Source organism: Carassius carassius, chromosome 16 (genome assembly GCF_963082965.1).
Source record: "Carassius carassius chromosome 16, fCarCar2.1, whole genome shotgun sequence".
NCBI lineage: Eukaryota > Metazoa > Chordata > Actinopteri > Cypriniformes > Cyprinidae > Carassius > Carassius carassius.
In genome coordinates, this window is record NC_081770.1 from 20248456 (window position 1) to 20270144 (window position 21689).

A 21689-nucleotide genomic window follows, 5' to 3' on the forward strand; every position below is an offset into this window, starting at 1 on the left:
GAAGTGTATAAATGTTGCCTTGGCTTCATAGGAAATCTAATACACTGTCTACTGTACTGACTTGCACAATCTAAATAAACTTATTTGATTTTAACTGTCTATTGAGTATTTTGGTGTGTTCAACCAAATAAACCATTTGGCAAGATAACGAAGATGCCTATGTTGGGCTGTTCTTTGAGCCACCAGGAGGGGGCGACTCTTCCTCATGTATTCGCTTCAGCTGTAGGGAGCGGCTCTACGTGACAAACATCACAGCGTTATTAGGTTGGAAACAAGGAGACGCTCCAGAATATAAAGCATATTATTTATGCCTGTATGTTTTTTTTTTTTAAATAGTCAACCATAGTATTACTACTACTCACAATTGTCCATGGAAATATATTTAGTAATTGGATAAATGACCCGAGGCCTGTGACATCTGAGGGGTGATCCACATAAAGAGCAATGCATTTTTATTTAATTAAAGCTTCAAAATATAATAAAAATCCTTAAAGTATTTGATATCACCTCTAGGCTATGATTAACTTTTTGAATGAAGTGTTTGCTGTGCGTGGCCTAATGTCAATATTTAGGTGATACCATATCTGTCCACCTTATTTTCTTTTGTAATGTGAAAGTAGCCTAAGCTATTTTCTCTGAATGGGTTCCGATTCATTAGCAGTAACTGAACAACTTGCGCTACAAACCAGTGCTTTTTATGATTTTGAAAATAAGATGAACCGCGAAAACGTCTCAAGAGACTGAAAACCTTTTATGGAAATATTAGTGGTTTCCTTAAATATTTAGTTTATGGGGGGAAAAAAAGGTTTTTGGAAAACTTACTGAAAACTTAAAGCCTCATGTTTGAAACCAATGTTTTGTAACTTGACAAAATGATAGCCTAAATTATGACCCTTATGAATGTGTATGGCCTGAAAAGTAAACAAATTAAGTTCAAATGACTTTTAAATGGCACTCTTTGTTCAAGTCAAATGGAACAGGCTTGGCCTATAAGAAAGAACATCTGATATGATTCAAACCAATAATTTACTTTAAAAAAAAAAAAGACAATTTTAGTCATCAAATATTCTATTTTTCTTTTAAAACGTTTTCAAATGTAAACAAAGACCGCCAAATTCGCTTTTTTCGTTCATTTCAGATATCCTTGTTTACAATATCATGTTAAGAAATGTGCAGCTGGATAATTAATCATGAAACATACTATTACATACAACTAACCCTACATTTGCATATTTAACACCGGTCCTCGGGTAATATAGCGCACCTCGCCCTATTTTCCACTCATTTATCATTGCCATAGTTTAATTCCTGACTCCATTCATTATCTGAGCACAGAGGAACACGCCGCTTGTGATGGTTGGGTACCAGGTAAGGGAGTGAACGAGTGCAGCCATAGCAATGTAGTTGTTTGGTGACATTGGGACGCGGAGTAAAGGACTGAGCATCTGCCCACGTCTGCGCTTTCGCAATCTGGCTGCGTCAGGATTCACCTCGAAGCACCGCTGTCATGGATGAAGCGGAGGACGGCGATGAAGACCACAAAGAGACTCGCAGCAGGGGCGACATCCTTGACTCTTCCTACAAGATGAAGAATGTAACGCCAGGAGGGGGAGCAGCGGCGAGCAGGATCTCCAACAACAAGGACTTCGCCTCCGTCTCCTGTGGAAGCAGCACGGAATCCACCGCGCTCCTCTGCCACGGAGATGCTTCCAGGGACAAGAGTGGGTTTGACGGCGAGGATGGCACCGGAATGAGATGCGTAATCAACGGAGACTGCCGAAGAGACGAGAGCTTGTCCTCAACCCTCTCCAAGCAGGAGAAGCAGACAGGTGGAGGCTTCCCAGCATCTGCATGTCACTCCAGCACCTCCAGCATGGACGGCTCGGTCACTCCTGCCCCGACCGCCGCTGCTCCTCCCGCTGAGAAGAAGGACTCGAGAGTTTCCTTCTCCAGCGCTCCACCGATCCAAGGACCGAGCTCGAACCAGCAGCAGCAGCCGGACAGTTCTGTCGGCTTTCCCAAGTCTGAGGATGGCCAGATCACGGCAGATGAAGCGGAAGCCAGGGACAATCAAACTTACATGCAGAGGCAGTTCAGCTCCATGCTACAGCCCGGGGTCAACAAATTCTCACTGCGTATGTTTGGGAGTCAAAAGGCAGTGGAGAAGGAACAGGAACGAGTCAAATCCGCTGGCAATTGGATTATTCATCCATACAGTGATTTCAGGTAGGCATGATGGAGTGACACCAGTGGAGACTCAAAACCTTGTTGCAAATGCTCATGTTTGAATACAATAAAAAGTGTCTTTTATGTTAAAAACAAACATGCAACAAAAAGCTACTTCATTGTAAAATATATACAATTTTGTTAGACAGAGTAAATTGCATTAAAATCACATATCAAGTAAATACATAAATATACTTAAAAAAAAGTAACAGAGTTGACAAATTTGACAAAAAATGTTTTAGTCAAGGTCTTAACACTTTTACAAGGTGTTTATTATGAATATACATTAATGTTGATTTTGAAGTCATTCACAAATATCAGCTGTTTACTGTATAAAATAACGGTAACAGGGTTGACTATTTAAAATCGTCCCCTAATGACAAATACACAAAGAGGAACTCTCATATGATACCATTATACCTTTAAAAAAGTAACAGAGATGACATTTTAAAGTTTTAGTCAGTGCACTACAACAAGTTTTTTAGAAAGAGAATTTAATGCTGCTATTTGTATTCATTTATTTTGCTAATATTTTAGCAATTCAGCCAAGGTCTCTAACATTTTGGTAGACAGAGTAAATTGCATTCAAATCACGTATCAAGTAAGTAAATAAATAAATGTACTTAAAAAAAAATAGTAACAGATTTGACCAATTTGACGAAGAAAAATTGTTTAGCCATTTAGCCAAGGTCTTAACACATTTACAAGGTGTTCATTATGAATGTAATGCTGATTTTTTTTATTCATTCACCAATAATCAAAATAAACCCCACTAGAGACAAATGTAAAAATTTATGATAAGGTGATGTACAATCAAGGAGGCATGTACTTATACCTTTGTCATTAAAAAAAAGCAACAGAGTTGTATTATTTGTGCTGAATTATTAAAAGGAGAATTTAATGATGATATATTTTATTCATTTTTCAAAAAACACGTTTACTGTACAAAATCACAGTAACAGGGTTGACTATTTCAGATGTTCCCTGATGACAAATGTACATTTTAAGATTAAGTGATTTACAAACTAGGTGGCACATAATTCTGATAATTTTATGACAATTAAAAAAAAAAAGATTTTAATGAAAGGGGGTGGGGTAACAGAGTTGACACAAAATAAATAAACAGAAAATAAAGTATAAATACAAAATACAATGTTTCATTTAAATAAATACGATACAATAAAAAAAACTATAAATAAAAATGTAATTTAACAAAAAATAATCTTATTACATTTTTCTAGATTTTTCATCAGAGTACCAGCTGGCATTTTCTTTGAGTCATGATTCACACGTATGCTGATGAGGGGAAACAAAAGGCACTCTTTCCATGGAATAACTCATAGTTCTGAATATCAAACACACACACTGCACAATACTTATTATAATTCGTAATAAGGATTAGGACATCACATTAATTCGATTTTTAGTCAACTTAGATTAATCAGTGATGGCCAATCAACACCAGCAGCAGCTTCACTAAAGCGGTTTCACGTCATCAGGTGTGTAACAACTAACAACTCATAATGTAATAACTGCACATAAGGTGTGTTTAATTTACCAGAACATTTATGGAAATCCTTTTGCGTAAAAGCTGGATAAACTACAAAGGAAATTTTAGACAGGACACTTGCTTCAAATTACAGAAATGATCCCCTCACAGTCTCCCAGGATAAAGTCTGGAATTAAATGCTATCAAAGCCGTGGGAATAAAACTATCCTATGGAGCTGATGATTTTTTTAAAAACTGTGATTAAAAAGTGGAGTGCTTGCTTAGTACTATATCTCAGTGATATAGTTCAATGGTTTGTTTGTGGTTCTCCCAGCAAGCACTTTGACTCATATAGTCTCCTCTGTGGTCTGTACTTAATCATCTCCCAGGAAACAGAGCCAAGAGGGTGTTCCTCAAATACACTGAAAAACAGATTCATTTTAAATCAACTAACTTCCAATAAAGGCTAATATACAAGATTGTTACTTCAATTTAAGCAGTAGCTAATGCAGTTTTGATTAACGACAGGCCCATAATTGGTTTGACCAGTGTTTTTCACCATCATTTGGTGGGTCTCCAAAGAATATCACTCAACAGTGTTAGTACACCACTGTGCATTCAACAGGAAACAACTCATTTTATGCACACAATAACTTTTTATGTAATAGCCATTCATTATGAGAGAATAAGAGTATCAGTAATAAAATAAAACAACAAATACATCAAAACAATAAAATAATAATTATACTGTTCAATATTATGTGTCATAAAAAAACTAATGATTACTAAATTAAATGATTTTAATAAAAAACTAAAAATAAATAATGAATACAAGATGAAATAATAATAATAATAAAAATAATAATAATTATATAACCTTGAAACCCCACAATCATAACATTAAACAATACCAAAATTCTATATTTAAAATTACATTATAAATGATAATATAAAGTATAATTTTTTTTTAAAATACATAATTACACTGAACAAAATTATAAACACAACACTTTTGTTATTGCCCCCATTTTTCATGAGCTGAGCTCAAAGATCTAAGACTTTTTCTATGTGTAAAACATACCTGTTTCTCACTAATATTGTTCACAAATCTGTCTAAATCTGTGTAAGTGAGCACTTCTCCTTTGCCGAGATAATCCATCAACCTCACAGGTGTGACATATCAAGATTCTGATTAGACAGCATGATTATTGCAGAGGTGTGCCTTAGGCCGGCCACAATAAAAGGCCACTCTAAAATGTGCAGTTTTATCATGCAGCACAATGCCACAGATGACGCAAGTTTTGAGGGAGCGTGCAATTGGCATGCTGACTGCAGGAATGTCCACCAGAGCTGTTGCCCGTGAATTGAATGTTCATTTCTCTACCATAAGCCGTCTCCAAAGGCATTTCAGAGAATTTGGCAGTACATCCAATCGGCCTCACAACTGCAGACCACCCTAGGACCTCCACATCCAGCTTCTTCACCACCAAGATCATCTGAGACCAGCCAACCAGACAGCTGCTGCAACAATCGGTTTACATAACCAAAGAATTTCTGCACAAACTGTCAGAAACCGTCTCAGGGAAGCTCATCTGCATGCTCGTCGTCCTCATCGGGGTCTCGACCTGACTGCAGTTCATCGTCGTAACCAATTTGAGTGGGCAAATGCTCACATTGGATGGCAATTGGGCACTTTGGAGAGGTGTTCTCTTCATGGATGAATCCCAGTTTTCACTGTACAGGCAGGTGGCAGACAACGTGTATGGCGTCGTGTGGGTGAGCGGTTTGCTGATGTCAACGTTGTGGATCGAGTGGCCCATGGTGGCGGTGGGGTTATGGTATAGGCAGGCGTATGTTATGGAGAAATGAACACAGGTGCATTTTATTGATGGCATTTTGAATGCACAGAGATACTGTGGCGAGATCTTGAGGCCCATTGTTGTGCCATTCATCCATTGTGGCCAGCCTAAGGCACACCTCTGCAATAATCATGCTGTCTAATCAGCACCTTGATATGCCACACCTGTGATGTGGATGGATTATCTCAGCAAAGGAGAAGTGCTCACTAATGCAGATTTAGACAGATTTGCGAACAATATTTGAGATAAATAGGCCTTTTGTGCACATAGAAAAAGTTTTAGATCTTTGAGTTCAGCTCATGAAAAATGGAGGCAATAACAAAAGTGTTGCGTTTATAATTTTGTTCAGTATAAATGAGACTATATAAAAAGCTAATGTTTATAAATGATTATAAGACAAATTTAAGCAAATGAAAATACAAACAAAAGTATGCTTGCTCTCTTGATGCTTGCTCACACATGGTTGCTACTGAAATAGATCCAAAATAATGTCAATAATAATAATTAATATTATTATAAGAATAAGAAAGAAATAAGACAGCATTCTCTTATGTAAGAGATACTCAGTTCAAAGTTTAAATAAATATTTTACATATATAATAAAAAACAAAGTACTCTGTCTCCTAAAAGAAAAGATTCTTTTTTTTCCACAACGATCAGCATCATTATGAGGTTGCAATGCCTCATCCATGGATTCTGGTGTCACTGTGCACCTTTTTTTTTCTGTGCATGCATGAAAAAAAACAAGACAAGACAATATATTATTAATTTGTTCAAGCTAGTTTTCTTATTTATTTACAGTCAGACATTGCAGTGCTGACTAGTTGATCTATTACTGTTTTCAGAGAGAAGATGAACTGAGCACTGCATTTAAATGCAAAGAGAGCTTTATGTGATGGAGCTCATATTATTACTAGAACGCAGCAGCTACAGCTGCATTGTTTGCTTGAGAAAGCTCAGTTATGATCGCTTCAGAAGTTTTGCTTTCAGTACCACAGACAGCTCGGCAGTCATGTCGCCTTATAAATCACTGATACACCTTAAGAGAAGCTTCTCAGATTTTAATGTGCATGTAAACCTCAAATCACCTTCTCAAGATCTCAAAAATAAGCTATCATCCTGCTTTGTTCCATGTTTCTCGTTCTGTTTCTCAACGTCCTTGTGATGACCTTGCATAAGTTGAGGTAACTATTATTTATTGGTACAATATTTCACAATATTGATCCAGACCAACAGGCACTTTATTAAATGAATGCTGTTTTTATTTTATTTATTTAATAGATGCCTATTGTTTGTGTCATATAAGTGTAGTCTGTAAATAAAATAATTCATTCATTTCTGTGGCATTTTTGCCCATGCATTTAAGCATATGTCCTGTAAATTAATTGATGTACCTGTTCCTTCACATTCCTTTCACTCTCCTCACAGGTTCTACTGGGATTTCACAATGCTTATGTTTATGGTGGGCAACTTGATTATCATTCCTGTGGGCATCACCTTCTTCAAGGAGGAAACCACCACCCCTTGGATTATCTTCAACGTTGTGTCTGACACGTTCTTCCTCATGGACCTGGTATTGAACTTCCGCACAGGCATAGTCTATGAAGACAACACTGAGATAATACTGGACCCTGAAAAGATCAAGATGAAGTACCTGAAGACATGGTTTGTGGTGGACTTTGTCTCATCCATCCCGGTGGATTATATCTTTCTCATCGTAGAGAAAGGCATTGACTCTGAGGTTTACAAGACGGCCAGAGCATTGCGGATTGTGCGTTTCACCAAGATCCTCAGTTTACTGCGACTTCTTAGACTATCCAGACTGATTCGTTACATCCATCAATGGGAAGAGGTAAGATGAGTGTCATTGCTGTTCATCTTTATTGTTAAAGCCAGACAGTATCTTCCGAATTGTGATGCTGGGAAGAAACGGAAATACTTTTTTTCGCTGAGTAGGTCGCCAGATGGTGGTCGCCATTTGAATACTACTAACTTTATCTCGCTAACTTCTCCAATACAAGACTTTTCCACTCATGGGATGACTGAAAATAACATTGCTGACTCAAAAACAGTTGATAAATCTAAGTCACTAGGTCCAAGCCAAGTTAGCGAAACATATTTAGCACTAAGTGTAAAAATAATAACTCAAGAAATATGCTGAAAATCGCAACTGATGTTATGTTAAAAGTTCTTGTAACTAGGAGTGCTAAAGTCATTGACTGTAATCTCATAAATATCATAAAATATATGATATATGGTTAATTTGTCACACTGAAAATAGAAGTCCGAGCACATTGACTTGTGGGATAAAGTCTTCCACGTAATAAATTATAATACTAATGATTTTGGCAAATTTAGTTGGTCATTCAAATATTCTATGCAAACAGAAAATTTGCATACTGTGCACAGTAAAAATATGATATGCTGCAGCTATATTCTAATTAGTTTGTTAGTATTCTATTCCAAACATAGCCCAAATGTTTATTTACTGATTGACGTCACTATTCTTGTTTGCAATTGCAAGGGGCAGAATGTGATCAATGGTGCTTTTCACTGATTTCCGATGCTGTTTTGTTGTGGGTGACTAATTAGGTGCACAGGCTAATTAACGTAGCCTAGAGTAATTAACCCCTAATAAATGTTAACAGCAACTGACTGACCACAATTGTAAAAAGAGTTCAGTGCATTACCATCAAAACGATGACCAACACTGGGAACATTTCAGATGATTACATAGAGAGCCAGCTGTTCAGAGTGACAGAATTGTGACGGTTTGCCTGTGGTTGAGCTGACTGATGATTCAGATTTCACCACTAAATGGGACAATTATGCTGCTGATTACATAGTGATAATGTGAGCCAGACATGGCCCTCAATTACTGAATCAACCTTGCACAGCAGTGCCACATCCACTCCTCACTGTTTGGCCCCCTTATAGCGCTTGGTTACTCAGACAGGGACAAAGCATGAGTTAGATCTCCTGAAAGATATAACCAAGTTGTGAAACCCATTTGTAAGTCAGCACGTTAAATCGACGTGTAGGTCATGTAAGTGCTTAAACTGTGTTCTTTTATCAGGGAAAAGGCATAAACTGCTAGAAAAACCCAAACAGAAAACGTAGTTTTTGGCCATTACCCTTATATTGCACTGCATGTAAACGTGTCAAGAAGAAAAGCATTTTATTAGCCACAGAAGCATGATGTGTTAGCTAATCAAAAGGCTTTTATTATTAACCCGGTAACACTTTAGTGTACATAACAATTCTCGCTGTTAACAAATTGCTTATTAGCATGCCTATTATCAACATACTGGCTGTTTAATAGTACTTATAAAGTACATATTCGGCCTTAGCATATTCTACATTCCTGGTCCTATCCAATACCTAAACTTAACAAGTACTATTAATAAGCAGCAAAATACGATTTTATTCAGGAAAAAGTAATAGTTAATGGTTTGTTAACAGCGAGAACTGGACCTTAAAATAAAGTGTGACCCCATGTTTTTTTTTTTTTTTGCCATATTCATGCTTATTTGTATAACTACAGTTTTACTAGAAATACCATAGTTAAACTATGGTTAGTAAAACCATGGTTATTTTGTGGTTACCATGGTTTAACTATAGTAACCATTCTCTTTTTGGTTTTATTTGTTGAAAAACCATGGTTAATTTTAGTTAGAGGTAACAAGTGGTGAATGCTATGTTATGCTATTAGACAAGTTGTTATCTTGCTAAAACCCCAAAGAAAATAAAAACTCAAAGTAAAATCTTTAGACTGACCATTTTTTATTTATTTTGTTTTAATTAATTTTAATTAATTTTGTTAAATTTAATTAATTAAATTAATTTTTAATTACTTTTTTATAATTTTTTTTTAATTATTTTTAATGAATTTTAATGAATTTTAATTAATTTTGTTCAAAAATGCTAAGCTATCAGGCTAGTTAGCTTTCAAACAGCAATTTAATTAAAAACAAAGCAAGCAAAATGGTTAATTAACAAGATTACAAGCTAATAGTGAATGCTATGCTAAGCTATAAGGGCCAATCACAATCTTGCTAAAACGCAAATAAACTATAAACTAAAGCAAAACGTTTAGATGTTCAGTCTATATTGACCATTTGTAATATAATGAAACCTTGCAAATGCTAAGGTGTATTCTTATGCTAACTGTTAAAACACAAAGAAATCAAAATGTTTAGATTGATATATTAATGCATTTCTTTGGTTACAGCAACAAATATTCAAAAAATGATATTTGTAGTCTGGCACTGAATAACATTCCTGAAAGAAATTCAGTCTGCCCAAGTACTTGTCATAATGTGCATTTAATGTGCAAATTCTATGGAGTAGAAACTAAAAGCATTTACTTTAGAAACCAAATTGTTTTATACCACCAACCACACGGTATACATGATATTCAAGAAAAACTACTTAAAAATCATGCCTGGTGATCATATTATACAGACACAAGTAAATATTTCACAAGCCAGTGTTTTCATGAGGACATTGGTCTGCTGATTCAAATCATCTCACAATGGTAATTATGCATGCCAGAAGACAACAGAGTAATTATATTTGGTATGGATCATTAACTTCCACATTGCTTTGAGACCAGTGACCCTGATCAAAGAGGCTTTCAAGAACTGCACAGCAACAATGATATACTAAACAAACAACCCTAACTACCGACCATTGAAGAGCTCCAGGTATGATGCTTCTCTTCAAATATTAGTCTCTAGTCAGTTTTGTGTTTTACATTGTCTCAGATCCCTTTCCATGTGCTGCAGCTTCTCAAGCTAGAAAGACAACCCACGCCAGCTAGTGTCTCTGCTTGTCTTCTTCTATCGCTGATTTTGGCCTAGTTGGAGCACTTGGCTTTTCTCAGATGTGACAAGCCTTGTTTTTGGTATGGCAAGAAAGTGTTGACACAGTCTAGCACAACCACACAAGGCATTATCCTGGACTGACTCCAGATCACTCTCCAATATCTGTCCTGTCCTCTCCACTTTGTAACCACAAACAAACTGCACACACGGCTGTCTCCAAGAGACATTCTACGCTCTCCAGTCTTTCTTCCAGTTCTTCCAGGAAGAACATGGTATCAGCTTGGCACATTACTTTCATTATTCACAGACAAGTTCTGTACTGAATCTAATTTGACAGGATGAAGTTTGTAGGATGTACTGTATTAATTGCATAAAGCTTTGGCAAACCTGGTCTCAACGCAATATGTTTGCTCGTATTCACAAATCTAGAGGTCACAAATAATCTTCAGGTCAAAAGGGTTTTGAAACAGTACTTTGTCAAGGGAATCCCTCCAAAAATTCAAAATGAGAAGATGGATTACCTGTGTCTCTGTTTCAGAGTTCTGATAATTTGATCTGGATTGTCCTAGAAAGCCATTCCCTTCTGCTAAACGTAATGCTTCTCTTATCTTGACTGACAGATTTTTCACATGACCTATGACCTGGCCAGTGCGGTGATGCGCATCATCAATCTGATTGGCATGATGCTGCTTTTGTGCCACTGGGATGGCTGTCTCCAGTTCTTGGTGCCCATGTTGCAGGACTTCCCTTCAGACTGTTGGGTGTCTCTTAACAAGATGGTGGTAAGTCTTGCCTTCTTAATTGCCTTGGTCTCAAAAACTCTCCCGATTAGCAAGTTCAAGTTTTGTAGCTCAAAGTTTAAGAACCATTATCTAAAGTTACTCAAAAAAATAGGAATGAGCCATTTGCAGAGTCCAGGAACTGAATCTCACTCTGAGTCCTCCAATTATGCCTGAACAATTCCACACAATAAGCAAATCACAAAGCCAAAGCTTCCACTGATGTCATCAGTATTTGACAGTGTTAATCACATGGGCACATTGGGGAGCCAACTCCATCACCTGCTCTTCTCACTTCCCCAAGTCAGCCCGGCACTTTGGGTCACCCCTCCCTTATTTCTCACCATCATCCATCTGTTCTAGAAGTTCTCCCTGCTGTTTAGTCTGCTCTGAATATAAGACACTGTTTGGACAATTGCTACACTAATGTATACAGTAAGTGATCAGGAACTCTTGCTCGGTTAAGTGTGTGCAGCGCCAGACAACTTAACAGAGTATGATTTATACTTGTGTTATCTGGTATTCACATGTGGGCTGAATGCCACTCTTGACAACCAAAGGGCTGACTTGTTTTAAACCTTGGTATAAACCACTGGAAACAGTTTTTGAACTGTCGTCAACTAACTAAATTACCACTAACTAACTAAAATACCAATGGAAAAGTTAACAAACTTGTAAGGCAGAACTCTGATAAAAGCTGATTATTTAGGTTTTTCCCTACCTGTTCATCCTTTTTATATTAATATACACTCTTTATATGCTGTCACTTGTAAGAGATCATGTGACATGGGGACAGGCTTCTCATTGGCTTTTGTTACAACAGTAGTTTTTGAGTGGAGTCATTCTAGTCGCTGCCAATGCTTAGCAATCAAGGTCAGCAGCTTTCGAAAGGCAGATTGCTTGAAATGAAAGACGCAGCGTTAAACGATCTGTCTCATTATTTCAAGTTTCCTCTTGGTCTCTCAAACAGGCCTGTCTTTGTGTGGTAATGAAACCTGTGAGTCACACTCGCTAAGGTGTTGTTAAGCTTCAGCAGAGGTGCTATAATACAATAGGCAATTTACAAACCTGCTTTCATTTGTTAGAATACAATAAAACTGAAATAGGTATTATCATTCAGGATACTGAAAAAAGTCTAACAATGTTCCAGTCCAAAACAAACTTACACGTACTTGTCTCCTTCCTGTGTGCAGATAGGGTAAGACCCTAAAAAAATCTTAAGTCTTAAATAGTAGGTCGAAAAAAACATCAGAGATCATTAATATCATCTGAGACTCATCAATATCATGCTCATATCAAATCAAAATTCCATTTTGACTTAACATAAATGTGTTACAGATGGTTCAGCCGCATTTTACCTGCCGCTGTGTTTCCCTCCTCTGATAGATCAATGCACTGAAATACACCCTTTGATCCTTTTGATCCATCTGTGGCCTGTGATCCATGACCTAGCATCATCAAATCCATCCGTGCACAGTTAGGATCCCCAATAAAGCACATGTGATTCACAGGTACTTTTCAAGAGTCTTGCTTATGAGCTCTGCAAGTTTGAGGAGCCATTTAAAGTTCAGATAAGCATCCCCCAGACATGCATAGATACATACAGATGGACTCAACATGGCCTGTCTTCATCTACACATATATAGTGAAGGACTCTTACCAAAGTCCTTGTAGCGCAGGTCGATTTTATTTGTGACCATCTTGGTAATGTCCTGCAAACTATTTACTGTGGAGGCAGTAAAGTATAGCTGTTATAGTGAATGGCTCTTTAGACTGAAAAGGCAGGACTTAAATTCTTACAACTGACATATTTAGCACTATGATTTCTCCCATTCATTTTTCTACAAGTGGTTTGTTCCTTCCACCATATACAAATCTTTACTCTTACACATAGAAATACTAGATAAGCAATGCCAAAGGAAACCTTTGCATTTCAGTTAATTATTGCTAATTAGTGTTTAAAATAATTACAATTCAGTCATGTTTCCCTCAGTTGATTGAAGACATGACACAATCCTATGCTCATACATCTCAAAAAAATAAAGCTCCACAGTAATGAGAGACTAATGTACTAGTCAAGCTCGGCTAAATCAACTTTGCAGCTAAGTCTCGTCAGTGCCAGTGGGCTTAACACTAGGTTAAATGTGCACTACGGGCCCTAGTTTGGCAAATATAACCAAAACACAGTTGCTCGACCAGATATACTCTAATGTGTGCTAATCTTTCATTTACAGTAGCTCATTCGAAATCATGCTAGAAGTGGTACAATGCATGTCTGCTAAAACTGATTATGCAGCATTAAAAATGTTCTCTTTTTTTCCTCAACAGGGAAAAGGAAATAATTTGTGAATGTCTGTTTATCCAGATAATTTAGAGCATGTGTTGGGGTGTTGAATGGCGAATGTTTTGAGGCTATGCAATATCTTTCATTGCATTCATTTGCATGCTCCTCTCTGAGAAGTATGGCACCGCTAAGTGATTCTTTGTGTTTGCAGCTTGGTGGTGTTCATGTAGAAATAAAAAAACAGAGAAATCAGTCTCACAGTGGAAGCTGTGACTCTGATCCATTTAAGAATGACTATCAACAAAAGAACTGTTAATTACATTTGTTTCTTATCCATGCATTTGTCAGGAGGGTTCAAATATATAATGTAGAATTTAAGCAGTTTGTGTTCATTCAATGTTTGTTTGTCTCTGTGCTTACTAAGACATTCCAGTTAACCCAGAAGAAAATTGTTGCTCAGGGTATGCCTGGAAGTCTTGGAAGGCAGATATGTAAAGAAGATGGAAAGCAGACATGAACTAAGCAAACAAATCTCCCTGACACACTGCCCACACTGCATGGTTTCTACACTGCCAAGCTTTGTGTTTACTCAAATAAAGGGTTAGATTCCAGAAGATGTCGTCTCTGTCTTGTTTGCATCTACACTTGACAGGATTGTTGGGCTTCCAGCAACACTTTTTTTTTGCCTCAGGACTGTGTAGTTGAGTCAGGGAACACATTTATATTTCTTATTTCTCCATGACACTTGGACTCCGTGTGCACTGTAGCCTGTCTTTGCACCCAACCTGTCAGTTGGTGATAGCAGCCAGGTGTGTCCTGGCCTCAACAGTGGCTTCCTCCATCCCAACCCTAGTAAGCCACTTCTCGACTTATCTCCACAAAGTAATTCCACTGATTACCCATCAACCTCGTTTTCCATTTACACCTCCAACTCTGCCCCCTGCTTTGTCATTCATAGTCAACCATGGTCTCCTTGACTTTGATTTGGGATTTTTCATAGCCTAGTCTAAACCCTGCTCGAAGTGAATGCAAATCAGGTTATCCACATTTCACAGGGACCCATCAGGTCAATCCTGAAAAATCATTCACTTATGAGGCACCTTAGCGTAGCAGCTGAGGTCTTATGCAGATACTTGCAAGGGGAGCAAAGACATTATAACAAGAGCCCGACTGAACAATAAACAGCACGGTCCCATTAAATTACAGACAGATTGATGGAATAATGAATCTATCACAGGTCCATGATGCATGTGGCTATCCAAAGTATTTGCCAATATGCCCTTGATAGGGGTTTGTAGAGGTGTGCCCCTCCTGAGCTAAGATTTTGACATTTTGATATATCTAGTGCAGATGAAGTAATCAAAGTCTCTCTTTCTTTTTCTGTTTATCAATTTCTCACATCCCAATTTGCAGAACGACTCCTGGAGCGAGCTGTACTCCTTTGCCTTGTTCAAGGCCATGAGCCATATGCTGTGTATTGGGTATGGACGCCAGGCCCCTGAGAGTATGTCTGATATCTGGTTGACCATGCTGAGTATGATCGTGGGAGCCACCTGCTACGCCATGTTCATTGGCCACGCTACCGCCCTCATACAGTCGCTGGACTCTTCCCGGCGCCAGTACCAGGAGAAGGTGGGTACTAAGGTCCAAACACACACACACACACTGAAACACCTGCAGATGACCTTCTTATGTGTCACCGTTTGTTTGATCTTGCCAGATCAAAGTCGGTACCTATCGTCTGTTTGAGAGGATGAAACTGCTCAGGCCATCTATCCCTACGGCTGAGGATTCTGGGTATTCTCCGCAATCTGGTCTCCCTCTCATCTAATCAGTTGTCAGTCCCTCCCACTGCTGTAATTTGGTCTTCTTTGATTCCTAATCACGGCATCTGGTGCTTGTTTACACCTGCAGCTCTAGCCTGCAACCCGTGTCTTGTTGTCACAAACGTCTTAACTATGCACTGTTTCCATTGAGCAGATCCTTTCTGGAACCTCTTTTTTCCTCCAGAAATAGATAATCATTTTGTTATTGCCATGTGCTTTAAAAGAAAAGAATGTTTTGGGATACTCTATTTCAAAGAAGTTGGATGCCCACCTTAGTAAAAAGACATTCATATTCTTATATATGAAAGTGACATAGACAAGTCAGATAAAATGGTCAGAAGTTTCTACAGGAAATGGGGTAGAGCAGTTAGTTGGACAGAACTGAATTAAACATATCTTAAAATTGATCAGCAATCAAAATCAGTTTTTTTTAAATAGAGCAGAGGTCTTTCACCATGCCCCCGAAGACCCACTGTCCTGCAAAATTAATTTCCAACCTGCTACAATACACCTGCCTGTAATTTTTAAGCAATTCTACAGAGCTGGATTAACTGGATCAGGTGTGTTCGATTAGAGTTGAAGTGGGTCTCCTGGAGGAGGGTGAAGACTTCTGAAACAGATCTGTACTACCAGTCCTTCTGGTCTTCCTTTGTTTGCTAAAAGTTCGCTCAGGCCTATTGGTTAAGCCGAAAATTTTACAAAATATGGAAAGACCACCTACAAATGGTTTACTTGTAGTTATTTCTGCACATCAAATAGGGAAGAAGTGTTTTACTACATATATAGAGCACATTTAAAGGTACTAAAATGTATTTAAAGGTAATCCTGCTAGTCTTTATTAAGAGCATAATTCTACTCTGAACATACATATATTATGACAACATTTGAAGGAATGATGTAATGTGGAGAATCCCAAAGGGACTTTCGGTGAAGCTCATCAAATCTCGCCTCAGGCGGCAGACTTTCCTCTTCATTAATCACTAGCAACAGAGCTGCTTTCCATCAGATAACAGAGCAACTACGGCAGCAGGGGAGTAGAACGTGCTAAAGATATCAACAAAAGCCATTCTTTGCATAGGAAGCTGGTTTTGCCCTCATGATTTAAAATAAACATGTAATGATGTTCCTTTGTGCCAAACTCCACATTAAAAAGTTGATGATTTTTGAGCACTGTTTAGATCAAGGGTATCTTACCGGTGGAAAGGAAGAAGTGGATTGCTGTTATGGTCACGAGTTTTTGCATGTCTAGAATAGCAGGTATGCATTTACGCAGAAAAGCCATTGCAAAAAGCATAGGAAAGAAAGTTTGGCTATCAAAATCTTTGAGTGTAGTTGAGAATCCCTTCTTTACAGACAAAAACATTTCAAACAGCACAATGTCCCTGTGTAGATCCCCCATCGTCCCATCACGTCCATCTCCCCTACTATGTGGAAACCAATGGATTGCCAGACAACGGCAGATGAACAGGACATTAGCCATTATGTAACAAGCATTACATTGCTACACATTGACTTTCAAACACCTGTTTAGGTCCAGCCTCTAACACATGCTCGCATGGAGTAAAACAACTCAAGTCTCAGATCATTTTCTGTCAACTCTCGACATTGCTGCACCCCAGGGAATTGTGGTTGTATGTACAGGCCTGCTGAGATGTACAGATCGAGCTGTATCAATCGACCATTACACACTGTGGTCTCTGCTTAGATCAGAATGTTCGAAAATTTATCACAGCATAAACTGTACACAAGAAAACATATCGACTGTTGGTAGTGTCATTTATGGAAACCGTTTGAATAATATATTACAGTTCTTTGTCTTTTTGGCAACAATACACAGAAGAATTACCACCTTATCATTGTAAGTGGTTCTGATCTTTGTGTAAGGCTGTGGACTACAGGGTTATAGGGGTCTCGCATCCTGTTGGTTATTAACCATAATCCAACCATAATCCTAGTTGCCATTGGATATTTATGGTACAAGAGTATCTACTGATGAACTCAATGGCCATATGGAACGAAAGCTTGATATACAGTACATAGGACTTAGGCTTTCATCCCCCCTCCTTGGTGACTACGATGACTTTGATGCTTTGGCAGGTGGTCATGGAAAATATATCATCCCTTTATAGATAAACTGGCTGTCCTGTTGAAAAAATAAAAACTGGATTGCTTGAAAATGTGGAAAATAGGATCTCATGCAGTTAGCACGTGCGCTAACATTCAGTTCATAAGTAATAGCTTGTTTCCTTGTGGTTACTGGAGCTGTGCGATTTGTAAGATAGCTTGGGTTAGAAGCAATTCTGTACATTGTACATTGCAAGTTAACAACATTGAGTGAGCTATGAAAGTACAATTTGTTTTTCAGTTCAACTGTCCCTGAAAGGATTTTGATACCAGTATATGTCAGTTCAGTCATATTGGAAGGACAAAGATGATTATGTCTACTTTATTATGCAACATTGCATCACTTCTTTGATTACGTCTGTTAGGAAGCTTACACAGGTTAATCTGATCATCTACCTGTCCAGAGGTTTAGTGTAGGTCACCAGATGTGTATCTTATCTTGACGCTAAGCTAATGCTAACTCTGTTTTGTTACAGCCACATAACTTTCTACTTTTCTGCCTACCTTGTATTCTTGCTTCTTTCATTCTATCCAGACTGATAGACAAGGGAAGCTTAGTCAAAAGAAGTTCAAGAGAGAAGAAAAGAAGCTGAGTATTTGAGTATAAACAGTTTCCTGAGCTATAGACTCAGTTTGCCCACATGGAAAAAACCTATATAAACATATTTGTTTCAATATAGGTTTTGATGTAGGTTTTTAATATATGTGACATATATAAAATTGGCCGTTTTCCTATATTATATGTACATATATGCACACACATATATATGTACATATATGCACACATATATTACACATATATGTACACATATATTTACACATGTGTGTACATATATGTACACATATATATGTGCGTACATATACCTATATAGGTACATATATGCATGTATATATACACCTATATGTTCTCCTATAATACAAAAAATATAGTACAAGAACAAAAATAAGACAAAAAACCTGATGATCAGAAATTATGATTTTCTGGCCTTGAACAGCATCAGCAACCTAGGAAATAGAGCCACTGTGAAGTATTTTTGCAGAGTAGTGGTTAATGGTGAAATAGTTCATTCATAAAACTACTCGCGTACTTTTCGGAGAAACTGTAAATGTTTCTGGAAAACGTGTAGATATCATAATTGATATATCATGTTAATATATTTCCATAGTTAAATTCCATAACTATTATATCCATAACTAATTTTCGTTAATTCTTAGTTTTTGCCTTGATAATAGAAAATATGAGCTAGGCATCATGTATGACCTAAATGAGAAAATGAGATATGAGCTACAAAATGACCAGATCCTGCCATTAGCTATATACAAGACATATCTTGTATGTATAGGGCTTGTATGTGGATATGAAGAAGCAATACAGGAGACCTATATTTCCTGTATATGCACATATATGCACCTCAATTTTGCCTATATGTGGCATATATGCGCATATATGCAGCATATATATATATTATCATATATGTGCATATATGCTGCATATATGTGCATATATGCAGCATATATGTGCATATAGGTTTCATATATGCGCATATATCCACATATAGGTTCTTTCCATGTGGGTGAGACCTGGTGCAATTAGAACTTTTTTCTGAAGTGTTTTCAGTGCTAATACACAGACCTTGGCAGTATAGACTCAAACAGTGATTGCAACAAGGTCCAAGTAATTGTCTTAACGTTTCAGCTTAACACCCTGTTTTACTTCAAGGCTGATTGAATGAATCAAACGGCGAAGAAAATAGACTTTCTTGATCGAAAGGGACAAAGCGTAAATTACAGAGTTAGCTGAGCTTGACGAGACAAGCAGGCACTGTTATTTGGAGGTTGCTAAATGTTGATGTGCATGTAAACACAGGGGTTTGTGATACCTTTTCATGATATTGAGTGTTTAATCATGGTTTTTGTCAATGTTAGACAGTCTGGGGCAAATTACTAAGGATTTGCACCACTATTGTATTGTAAAACTTCAGTATTTAAATGAATTCATGTTTTCAGTGACAGCATACTTCCTTTGTATTTAAATTAGGCTCATTACAGATGTGCTTATTTATATTTTTATATTTTTTGTCTGTTACAGTTAGCATTGTACTATTACTACATGCAGAAAGAAATACAAAGTTGTTTCTTTGGGTTGTGTGGGATTGTATAAATCCCTTATCCAATCATAATTAATTAGGATTGAATTAGATTAGGATTTGGGCTGGATTACCGAAACAAAAGGTTTTCATGAAATGGGTTTATGATAGGGATTTCCACTCTGAGCTAATTGAAGTCAGTCACCGCACTTCCCATGATTCTCCACCCACTGCCAAAGGGACGATGAGTAACAGTGTGCATGCTAACACACACACATGCCATGTCTGCTGTATATAATGCCTGTCTGTATCTGACAGGAATTGTAAGCTTTATTATGAGGCATGTTCTAGAGGATAAGCGATGTCATTTGTCTCATTTCACGACTATCAATGCTATCTACAGAATATACTCATTGTTATCTTATCAGATCATTCAAGATTTTTCACATTTTTGGTGGAACATCTTGTCAGATCTGTTGAAGAATATGCCACAAATGTCATGACAACTGCGCAGAGATCTATTGGTGGATCTATTAGTGGTGATCTATTCTTTTTCTCAACAACTTTTCACTAATCTGACAAAGGTACAGCCACTTGAGGTTTTTCAGGTAAACCGAGTTTATCACCAACATTTTGGGATGATTCTAGATTGCCTGGGTTCTTTGATTAAAAAATATGGAGAAGATAACTCTTCTTTACATATTGGGAAGAAAATGTTTATTTGTTAAGGCACTGCTATGGTTTTTCGCATTCACACAGGAAGTTCAACTCTTTTTTTATAGTATAGTTCACTCACAAATGCATATTGTAGTCATTTACTCAGCCTCATGTCGTTCCAAATCTGTATGACTTACTTTCTTCTGTGGAACACAAAAGAAGGCACTGAAGAACTGTTATTGTCTATATATATTGAAAATCAGTGGGGTCCAAATATCATTGAAAGTGTTTTAACTCCCAAGCCATAAATATGACCAAGCATTATTGTGATTCTTTCTTTCGCAAACACCAATAATTAGCGAAAATACTTACAGAATCTCTCCTAACGATGGCCTGTAAAACAGACAGCACCTGTCACTAACAAGTGCAACAGACTGCACCCTGTTAGTAGCTCGAGGATCGACCCAAGGCTTGTCAAGCAGAGCATATGTCACCGCGCACATACAGACAGTCATTATCCACATGCTTTTTCCTATCAACACCGTCCTTCCAGCTGGGAGGTCACCAAGGTGCATCAACCCTTCCTCCACGTCATTATCCTGGTGTGCACATGACCTGCTATAGTTGGGTTATGTTGGAATATGAGGTCTGAGAGGCCACAGATTATGTCTCACCTTTAACATTGCTTTTGAAATAAGGTTCAAATTTAGCACACCCCATACTGTAAATAGCATCCTTTCTTGATAATAAGTGTTTGATGGTATGTGATCTTGACTGCTTCAGTGACAAGACATCAAAATAACCATTGCGTATCTTTCTATCTAATAGATAGACACGTTGTGACAGAAAATGTAATAAAACAACCCTCTTCCTTTTTGCAGGACATAAAAGTAATGTTTTTTTCTTAAGTTAGTTCAAGATATATTTTCATCTACATTAAATACTTATGCATTTTGAAAGACAAACAAATCATGAAAATCATCTAATCATATGGAGCGTGTGTTAAAAATATACTAGAGACCATCTCTTATTAGTTCTAGAGTATAAATGTTGTAAATGAAAAACTAAATGCTGTTCTGCAGTAGGTCTGTTTTTTAAGAATCAATGATATGCCTTTGAATCATCCATAAATATATAATTTGTTTCATGTAATCTAATTTCTACACATCATACATAGCCAAAACCATTTAATGCAATAAATGTACTATATATTCCTGTAACATGAACCAGAAAGCCTTCACAACAGTGACAGACATTGATGCAGAAAAGGTTAACTACTGTGCTATGAATAGAGCTTATCATCCGTTTCATTATACTCTTCCTGCTTTGAGAACATCATATTATCATATACTCTTTAGTCTATGTCATCCACTTTAAATAACTTACGCAGGAACGCCCATACAGAAAAACAAGCCTGGATGTTTAAATATTTACTTTAATCTGTATATAGTGATCCCTTTCAGCATTTCACGTCTCCACAAAAGAGGCCTCGTAAGATTCAAATGGCCAACCCACATGTTGGTGGTTGAAAA

At 37.3% G+C, this 21689-nt stretch overlaps 1 protein-coding gene across 1 annotated transcript in view; it reads left to right on the forward strand.

The window, feature by feature from the left end:
• The first annotated feature begins 1218 nt into the window (after positions 1–1218).
• Positions 1219–21689, forward strand: part of hcn2b (hyperpolarization activated cyclic nucleotide-gated potassium channel 2b) — a 29675-nt gene continuing 9204 nt past the window's right edge. Inside the window, exons 1-4 of the mRNA XM_059569484.1 lie at positions 1219–2226; positions 7003–7426; positions 11021–11182; positions 14877–15095. Of these exons, the coding sequence (XP_059425467.1) occupies positions 1508–2226; positions 7003–7426; positions 11021–11182; positions 14877–15095 (1524 nt within the window). The 5' untranslated portion in view covers positions 1219–1507. The remainder of the gene's footprint in view (positions 2227–7002; positions 7427–11020; positions 11183–14876; positions 15096–21689) is intronic.